The sequence below is a fragment of the Orcinus orca genome, chromosome 6, assembly GCF_937001465.1.
Source record: "Orcinus orca chromosome 6, mOrcOrc1.1, whole genome shotgun sequence".
Classification (NCBI taxonomy): Eukaryota; Metazoa; Chordata; class Mammalia; order Artiodactyla; family Delphinidae; genus Orcinus; species Orcinus orca.
The window spans coordinates 116,494,450-116,505,254 of NC_064564.1; the positions used below are offsets into that span (position 1 = coordinate 116,494,450).

Consider the following 10,805-nt stretch of genomic DNA (forward strand, 5'->3'; position numbering starts at 1 on the left):
GGTGCTTCCCCAAAGAGGTTACTTAAGCATCTACTAAATATATGAGAAGGTGCTCAATCTCACTGATAGCCAGGATAGTACAAAATAAAACCACAAATGGCCATCAATACACACACACTGCAACGGCTAAAATGAACAGCACAATCGACACAAATGTGTTGGCACAGACATGGAGCAACGTGACTTCCATACGCTGGTGGGGGCGTGTCATTCTGCATGACTGGCTTGGCGTTATCTACTTACGTTAAGCTCACACATAATACCCTGAGACTCTGAGACCCACTTGAGGAGACAGACTCCACAAAAACACCCTCGCATAACACGAAGAGACACATGAATGATCATAGTAGCATTATTCATAAAATGCTGTGTGTAGAAGCAGGCCTGAGGCTGCTATCATTAGAAAGGCCTGCTTACAAGGTTGGTCCCCCTTGGAATCTGGGAACTTGGATTTCCGGGCACCTCTCATCATTTGCTGATGAGAATGGCTCACTGCACCTTACCTGTTTGCCGAATTTTTTCTCTACAGCTTATGTCAAACACCCACTTTACTTGTGAAAAGTCATGAATCTGAGCTAGGCAGAGGGTGTTTTAGGCACTGAGTGTCTCAGCTTCCCTGGTAGGTAATGTGTCACATGGGTTGTCACACCTCACTACTGGGAAAGTTAAGTGCGTCCTGTGTGACTTCGCTGGGAAAGGACTCTTGGAAACTTGCTCCTGGTTTGCTTTTTCCCTTTGCTAATTTTGCTTTGTATCCTTTTGCCACAGTAAGTCACAGCCATGAGCATGAATATAATTCCTGTGAGTCCTCCTAGCAAATCACTGAACGTAGGGATGGGCTTGGGGAGCCCTGACACACAGGCCTAAACTGCTGGAAAAAATGTCCATTAACGGGAGTTCCCTGGCGATCCCGTGGTTAGGACGCGGCGCTTCCACTGCTGTGGCCCGGGTTCAATCCCTGGTCAGGGAACTAAGATCCCACAAGCCACATGGCACTGCCAAAAAAACTTCTTTAAAATAATAATAATAAAAATGTCCATCAACAGTAAAATTGTGACATAGTCACACATTGAAATACCACCACAGCAATGAAAAAAAAGTACCAAAGATGCACACGAAACTGATGAATTACGAAGACGTGTTACGTGAAAGAAGTCAGACCCACGAGTGCACGCTTTGTGATTCTATCATGCCGTCAGGGTAAATGGCAGATAAATCAGTGATTTAAACGCTGAAAAGAAATATACAACTACTACAGGAAAACATGGAAGCATTTATCTGATTTCTGAAACCAACTGAATGGTAAAGAAATACATATGGTATTTTTGAACATGTGAAGATAAAAACTGTCTGCCTCAAAAACTGCATGTGAAGTTGAACAGCAAATAATGAAATTGAAAAAAAACTAACAATGCACACAAATAAGAAAACAACCTCCCTAATAGAAAAAGAAAAGGACAAAAGGCATGAACAGACAATTATCCACCCCCGCCAAAGAATACAAAAGACCAATAAAGATTTGAGGACAAAAACTACAACCTCAAATGAGATACATTTTCCATATAAAACTGGGGGAAAAGTTTAAACTAGCAAATGAGAAGAGATACATTCTTATGTTAGAAGTGAAAATCGTATTCTTTTTGGTAGACAGAGGCAATATGAACCAAAAGTCTTAAAATACACACACTATTTGATCTAGCAAAGGGATTTATTCAGTGTAACAGTAAAAAACCATAAATAATGTACATGTCTAACTAGAAATTACTGGTTAAACAGAACTATGGAATATGCTTACAATGGAATAACTACATACACTGAACATGCTATTATTATTTATCTCTGAAAAGACATTTATAATAGATTAAGTGAAAATAAGTCAAATGTGAGCTTCATGAAGGTGGAATTTTATGTTTTCATCACAGCTACATAACTAGCATCTAGAATCATACACTATCAGGTAGTATAAAGTCAGTAAATATTTGCTGAATAAATACATGAAAACAGTCACTTAGGTAAAATAACCCTACCAACCCCCCCACCCCCTCCCACCCCCACTTCACTCAGATGAGTAGGAAGTCTAACAGTAAGACATACACTACTATGTTCATAGGATTATCTCTGAATGATGGGAACTGTGAGTGATGTTTATTTTACTATTGGCTAATATTATCTGAATATTCTACAGTGAACATATAATACCTTTCCCCCCAAGTATATGTACATGCTTTTTTCCTTAAGTGAATCTATGGAGTAGGATGGATTGCAAGGGGGAAGGAGGCAGACGAAGAATTTATACTTTTTATTTTAAAGGGTTCTAAATGCTTGGTTTATTTATAACTAAGACATAACTGTGACGCGTGCTCCAGACCACTCATGAAATGAGAGCAGAGACGACAGAGAGATTAACTCAGAATCTGTACGCACGATCATGGCAACACCCCCTCCGCCCCCGCCAGTCAAACTCCCTCACTCACCTTCTCTCTCCCTTGCCCAGCATCTAGGGACACTTTGGCCTGTGGTATTCTGATTGCACAATGGTTAAAACCGTGAATTGTATAACTGTCCCAGTAATTATTCTCATTAATTAAAGACCTTAAACATATTCTTAGTAAGAGGTTACAAATTCACCTTAGGAAACCTATATCCCAGAAAATTCAAACAATTATTATGTTCCCTCAAACAGCAATCTCCAATTATTATATGATATAGCCCAAGTTACATAAGAAAGAACTTACCCACAAACTCCCAGTATTTTTTATACTCAGAAGGAAATTTTCGTAAATGCAACCGATGAAATTTCTCTTTGTTTGGAGAGCTGATCCATTCCTGTGCCACCTACGCAAAGCAAAAAAAGCAAATTAAGAAAGCGAAAACATCTGAAAAGCCAATGTTAAACAGCAAAAATTTCCAAAGTAAGCAACCATAAAATCCAGAACCTAGAACTCCTGTGTGACACAAACATTAAAAATTAATTTGGGACTTCTGGTTTCCAGCTTGGCATTTAAGGAACTTAGAAGTCACCACTCCATCCTAACAAGTAAAAAGAGACAAAAAGGTAGATACAATCACAACTTACCAGAGCAGAAAACTCTTAAGTAGAAACCTCCATGCCAGGAGGAAAACCTGAACTGGATGTGACAAACTGTTGGAGGCTCAGCATGAACAACTCTCTTAAAAACTCTAGGGGGACCCAGTCATAAGAGGGACCCCACACTTTGGTGAGTTTTACCTCTAGGAGCTCTAACAGGCCCTCACAGTGAACACTGCAGAAAATTCCCTGTGTGCTTCCAGCGGGGGTGGGGGGTTGGTGGGGACTGGGGAAAAGGAAACATTCTGAAATACACCAGAGCATTCTTGACCTTCTTAACAAGGCCTGATCTATGAGAAGCTATTTTATCAGAGTCAAACTTGCTGGGATTTTATCAGAGCCTAACCTACTTGAGGGAAGAAAACCAGCTCCAGCCCATTCTAACTATCCTGTCTCACCCAAGGAGGTGGGGGAAACTAAGAAGCATGTAGTGTAAAGTTCTTAGTCCAGAGGCAAAGGCTCACTAAAAGAGTGACACCTTAACATAGGACTACGGAATGATCTTCCTTCCCCCATACCTCATTTCTGTATCACTAAAGGCCTATTTACTGCTGTTCCTTTTATTTAGTAGATTACGACCGCCTTGGAACAAAAAATTACAAGGCATACTCAAAGGCAAAAAACACAGTTTGAACAGACTAAAGAAGCACTAAAACCTGTCAGATATGGCAGGAATACTGGAATTATCAGACCAGGAATTATTTTTTTTAAAACTATAGTTAATATACTAAGAGTTTAACGGAAAAAGGAGACCATGAAATAATAGATGGGTAATGTAATGAATGAGAGGTAAAGTAGAAAGAATCAAAAGGTAATGCTAGAGATCAAAAACACTGTAACAGGGCTTCCCTGGTGGCGCAGTGGTTGAGAGTCCGCCTGCCGATGCAGGGGACGTGGGTTCGTGCCCCGGTCCGGGAGGATCCCACATGCCGCGGGGCAGCTGGGTCCGTAGGCCATGGCCGCTGGGCCTGCGCGGCCGGAGCCTGTGCTCCGCAATGGGAGAGGCCGCAGCAGTGGGAGGCCCGTGTACCGCAAAAAAAACCAACAAAACAAAACACCGTAACAGAAATGAAGGATGCCTCTGATGGGCTCATTAGTACACTGGACATTGCTGAGGAAACAATCTCTGAGCTTGAGGCTATAGCAATAGAAGCTACCAAAGCTGAAAAGCAAGGAGAAAAAAAAAATGGGGAAAAAAACACACCCCAGAATATCCAAGACTGTGAGACAATGACAAAAGATGCAGCATACACATAATGGGGATACGAGAAGAAGAGAAAGAGGAAAAGAAGCAGTATTTGAGGCAATAATGACTCAGAGTTTTCCAAAACTAACATCAGACACCAAACCACAGATCCAGGAAGCTCCAAGAGCAAGCAGAATCAATGCCAGAAACTACACCTAGGCATATCATATTCAAACTTAAGGAATATGAAATATCAAAGATAAAGAAAAAAATCATGAAAGAAGCCTGTGGGAAAAAACACCTTATCTATAGAGGAGGAAAAACAAGAATTACATCTACCTTCTCCTCAGAAACCATGCAAGCAAGGAGAGAGTAGTGAAATATTTAGACTGTTGAGAGAATAAAACCTACCAACCTAGAATTCTGAATCCTGCAAAATTATCCTTTAAAAGTGAAGGAGAAGGGCTTCCCTGGTGGTGCAGTGGTTAAGAATCCGCCTGCCAACGCAGGGGACACAGGTTCGATCCCTGGTCCAGGAAGATCTCACATGCCACGAAGCAACTAAGCCCGTGAGCCACAACTACTGAGCCCGCGTGCCACAACTACTGAGCCCGCGTGCCACAACTACTGAAGCCCACATGCCTAGAGCCTGTGCTCCATAACAAGAGAAGCCACCGAAATGAGAAGCCTGCACACCGCAATGAAGAGTAGCCCCTGCTCGCTGCAACTAGAGGAAGCCTGCGCACAGCAATGAAGACCCAATGCAGCCAAAAATAAATAAAATAAATTTACTAAAAAAAAAAAACTCAACAGTAAGAAAACAGACAACCTGATGAAAAAGATGTGCAAAAGGCCTGGACAGACACCTCACCAAAGTAGATATACAGACTGTAAATTAGTATATGAAAAAATGCTCCATATCTTATGTCATCAAAGGAATGCAAATTAAAACAACGAGATACTATTACACACCTATTAGAATGGCCAAGATCTGGAGCACTGACAGCACCAAATGCTGACGGGGATGTGGAGCAGTAGGAAGTCTCATTTATTGCTGGTGGGAATGTAAAATGGCACCATCACTTTTTTTTTTTTTTTTTTTTTGCTGAGCCACGTGGCTTGTGGGATCTTAGTTCCCTGACCAGGGATCGAACCTGTGCCCCCTGCAGCGGAAGTGCATAGTCCTAACCACTGGACCGCCAGAGAATTCCCAAAATGGTAGCACCACTTTGGAAGACTGTTCGGTGGTTTCTTATGAAACTAAACATATTCTTACTGTAGGATCCAGCAATAGTGCCCTCAGTATTTATCCAAATGAACTGAACACTTATATTTACGTTAAAAACCTGCACGTGGATGTTTATAGCAGCTTTATTCATAACTGCCTAAACTTGGAAGCAACCAAGATGCCCTTCAGTGGGTGAATGGATAAACAAACTATGCTACAACCAGACAATGGAATATTATTTAGTGCTGAAAAGAAACGAGCCATCAAGCCATGAAAAGACATGGAAGAACCTGAAATGCACATTACTAAGTGAAAGAAGCCAATCTGGAAAGGCCACATACTGTGTGGTTCCAACTATGTGACATGCTGGAAAAGGCCAGCTATGGAGACAGTAAAAGGATGAGTGATTGCCAGGGGTGAGCCCGGGGACGGGTGAACAGGCAGAGCACAGAGGATTTTTAGGGCAGTGAAAGGACTCTGATATTAAAGGACTGATACATGTCATTACACGTTTGTCCAAACCCTTAGAATGTACAAATCAAGAGTGAACCCTAATGAAAACTATGGACTCTGGGTGGTAATGACTTGCCAGCGTAGGGTCATCAGTTGTACAAATGTACTACGCTGGCAGGCGATGTTGACAACGGGGGATGCTATGCAGAGTTCCTCTAGCCCCCTGCAGCTAGGCAAAGCCTGTGTGCACCAGCCAAGACCCAAGCCAACCAAAAGTAAGTGACATACGCTTATATACACAAAAAGATAGGCACTGAGCACCACCTCCGAAATTGACGCCCAATGAATTCACTTCTCTTTATTTCCAAAGCTACCACCTAGATCAAGCTACCATCATCTTTCTCCTGGGCTACTATAATAGCCCCCGACAGGTCTACTGCATCTATGCTTACCTTTCTACAGTTACTCTCTAATGAGCAACTAAGAAGGTTTGTTTTTTTTTAAAAAGTAAACTACTACATATTTCTACTCCCCCAGCCTAAACACCAACCAGCTAAAAATCCTCCAACATCTTCTCACTGTACTGACAATGAAACCCCAACCTGCACTTACAGGGTGGTATACCATCCAGCTCTTGACTGATTTCCCCAATCTTACTTCTTTTCCCTTTGCCTCTAAGTTACCTTACTCCAGCCACATCAGCCTAATCTCTTTGCTCACACATGCTCAGTTAGGCCTACTTCAAAGCATTATAGTCTTGACCCTCCCCCCTCCTCTGCACAAAACCCTCCTCTCCTGGCTCTCGGCCCGATCTCAAAAGCAGCCTCCCAATGTCGCTCATCATATCAACCTGTTTTGTTTCCTTCACAGAACAAATTATAACTGGAAATTAGCTAAAAAACGGTGCAATCTCCCTATAAGGGGTTTGGGCACTAAGAATCACAGCTGGTACTCCAGAAGAGCCCCCTTTCTGCCTGCTCCTTGTCTACACAACCTAAAAAGCGCCTGCCAATTACACTCTGCATATACATGCATGCACACACAGGTAACAGAAGGGGACTGCAAACCGAAACTTTAAGAAAAAAAGAGTATTTGCCAAAACTGACCAAAAAAATTGGTCCCTGTCAAAACAGTGCACATTTATCTAATACTTTTGTGTGTTAAACGTAAGGATTAAAAACTAATATATCCTCTATCAGTCACATCAGTACACAAAAGACTCATATTTCTTTTTTCCCCCCCCCACACACTGTATTTTATTTTTACAAGAGATGAATAAACTGACGCCAAGCATTGTAAATGGATGACCACAACAAAAAGCAACAATGACTGCAATTACCAAACACAAAACACACTCACGCTATGTCATAATATTGACATTCAGTCCAGGAATCCTCCACTGTAACAGCTCCTTTACTTTGCTGTGAAAACTGATTTGTATATTTTTTGCCTCTGAGTCCTTGTGGGATTTTTTTTTTTTTAATTCAAGAAACTCATATTTCTAAAAGTTGAATTTGCTCGTTTCCCTTTGGGGCAAGGGATAATTCTACGCAATGTCATTGCATTCCACCTGCAATAAGACATAATAACTGGATAACCAAACACTGCATTTCATGTCCTAAAGAGGATACCAACCGCATTTTTGTCAAAGGACTCTAAACACACTTCAGCATTCCATTAACAAACAATATTATGAAGTCAAATTACATCCAAATGAGGGTAAGAAGCCTTGGCCCAAGACTGTGGTTGATGCCACAGTCTCTGACTTATCAGAAAGAAGAAAAAATTAAAAGTAATCAAGGTATCTGAGAATTCTCTGGCAGTTCAGTTGTTAGCGCTTTCACTGCTGAGGGCCCAGGTTCAATCCCTGGTCAGGGAACTAAGATCCCACAAGCCACACGTTACAGTGGGGGGAAAAAAAAAAAAGTAATCAAGGTATATTAATAATACCATTAATAAATGTTGGCCTATATAAACTAGAAATGCTAAAACAATGCTGTTTCACTACATGGTTAAAAAAAAAAAGGAACAAGATAAAACTTCGTGGTAAAGATGACAGATTGAACACAGGCATTTCCTTTCATTCCCCCTGAAACCCCACTAAAACACCCAAGGGATTTTTCACAACAGGATTAACTCATTAGGATGAAGAGAACAGAAGAGGAGGCAAAAGCATCAAAATCTGGGAAGCTGGGAAGCAGATGGATGAATGGTTAACGAGCGCAGCACGTCCAAGAAGCTGAACTCTAAGCAGGAGGCATCTGACATACACCTCTAGAAGGAAGAGGGCTGAAGGCAGACTGCCCCTCCCTGCTCCTAGCAAAAAGCTATAGCGGTTTCATCTCTATAAAGTGTGACAGTCTCTGGCTGTGGGGCAGCAGACAGAGAGAGGATAAGGTACTTAAAAAAAAAAGGTGGGGGGGGGGACGTCCCTGGTGGCACAGTGGTTAGGAATCCGCCTGCCAATGCAGGGGACACGGGTTTGATCCCTGGTCCGGGAAGATCCCACATGCCGCGGAGCAACTAAGCCCGTGCACCACAACTACTGAGCCTGCGCTCTAGAGTCCGTGAGCCACAACTACTGAAGCCCTCGCCACAACTAGAGAAAAGCCCGCGTGCAGCAACGAAGACCCAATGCAGCCAAAAATAAATAAATAAATAAATTTTAAAAATAAAATAAAACAATTTTAAAAAAGGGAATGAAGCAAATGTTTATATACTGAATGCCTGGACCCTTCCCTCTGCCCCCACCCTCACCCCACAGTCAGCTCCCCGTCAGGCCTATGCTTTCCAGGCAATCGATCTGAAGATTCTTCTTGGGGAAATCTGACCTCACTAAGGGGGGGGGGGGCGGGGAAAGACTAAAAACAGTGACATGAGGGTGGGGATGAGGCTTCCCAATAAAACGCCAATGGTCAACAAGCCTATCCCTTTCACTCAGAGCTTCTAATCTGTTTTAAAATCTTACATGTAACAAAATATAGATTATAACTATACCTAAGCATATAATCTTAATATAAAGAATGAAACTAATTTGGATTTCACCATGTGATGGTGTCCTTCAGATCACATTTGACTTCCACAGTGCAAATAAGAAAGGACCATTTTAGTAAAAGTATCTCTTTTCCTAAGCATCTCTTTTGACCTGTCATTATTTAAATGCATCCTCTTTTCTTATAGCATTAAAAAGTTGAGATATATTTCACAATATAAAATTCACCACTTTAAAGTGTGCACACTACAGTGTGTTTTTAGTACATTCACTATTTTGTGCAACCATCACCATTATCTAATTCCAGAACATTCCCACCATCCCACAACAAGCCTTATACCTATTAGCAGTCAGTCCTAATTCCCGCCCCCCCCCCATCCCCTGGCAACTACTAATCCACCTTTTGTCTCTACAGATTTGCCTATTCTGGAAAATTCATATAAATGGGATCACACAATATGTGGCCTTCTGGACCTGACCTCTTTCACTTAGCGTAATATTTTCAAGGTTCATCAAAGAACAGGTCAAAGTGCATATAACGGGTCATTCCTTTTAATAGTAGACTAATGTTCCACTGTATGCATATACCATGTTTTGTTTATCCATTCATCTCCTGATGGACATCTCAGTTGTTTTCAACTTCTGGCTATTATGAACAATGCTCCAATCTGCTTTTTAGTATCCTGTTCTTAAGTGTGAGTAAACCACCAAAAATCATTAGACACGCGAAGAAAGGAGTTAACATGAAAGCTCTGTAGACACTAAAATGAATAGGAAAAAAGCAACTGGGAAAACAGGGACGATGCAAAGAGAGGAAAACTTTCAACTAACTTTAAACTTATCATTAATTAACTTCAGGTAATAAAAAATACTGTGTACATGAAGAAAGCACAGAATCCTATAAAAAGGAATAATGAGAGAACAAGAGTTCCCGTGAAACTAAAAATACACTCAAAAATTTTTCAATAGACTTGGACGCTGAGAAAGTCTCCAAGGAAGTAGAACGACGACGACAACAACAAAGACAGACAGAGATGGCAAAACAGAAATTTTAAGTCATGCAAAGTTTCAAAATTTATCTCCTACACATTCTTCTCTCAGGAAGTTTGAAGGATGTGCCTTACTAAAATGAGGGGGTGACAAAAACAGACAACCCTGGGTACAGGAGACAGAGATCCAACACAGGAAGAAGGAAATGCAAGCCCTAGGACGAGGATGGTGAGCATTTCAGGTTAACCATCCTAAACCAAGAAGATGAAATTGATCAACTATCTGATGTGCCTGATCATACTGAGAGACCTACAAATCCAAGAGACAATCTGAAGCTAATTTAGTGATACGTACATAGAAAGTTAAGTAAACAATAAATCCAGAGAAAGTAAAGAGTCGGAAACAAAAAGTAGTTACAGCTACCACATGACTTAGCCATGGACACCTTTTATATCGTCAAAATAATAACAAACACTGATCTAAAAATTACAAGACTACTCCATAGTGAGGATGGGGAAACAGGAGAGGTGTGTGTGAACACAGGGCTGGGAAGAGAGGGTACTTCCTGTAGTGGGTAACTACAGAAAATGTCTAGAACTGAAAAATTAACAAGTCAAAATAGTGGCATGTTATTTAGAAATATGGAAGTAAATAACAAAAGGATCCATCAAGGATCAAAAATAATTACTTGGGGAGGCGAGAGCGGCTGCTGTTTTCTTTTATAATGGGCCTTCCACAAGTATTTGACTATTTTGAACTTTGTGTATATACAAACGGAACTTGTGCTCATTCTGTTTTGAAAAGGTTTTGGCTACAGAAATGTCCTGAAGGAAAAAATCTTAAAGATAAACATAGAAATACTTCTTAA

At 41.1% G+C, this 10,805-nt stretch overlaps 1 protein-coding gene across 4 annotated transcripts in view; it reads right to left on the bottom strand.

The window, feature by feature from the left end:
• SETX (senataxin) overlaps positions 1-10,805 on the bottom strand; it is an 82,287-nt gene that overhangs the window by 37,601 nt on the left and 33,881 nt on the right. For all 4 annotated transcript variants that reach the window (XM_049710851.1, XM_049710853.1, XM_049710850.1 and 1 more), the window contains one exon: positions 2,736-2,835. In XM_049710851.1, the coding sequence (XP_049566808.1) occupies positions 2,736-2,835 (100 nt within the window). The remainder of the gene's footprint in view (positions 1-2,735; positions 2,836-10,805) is intronic.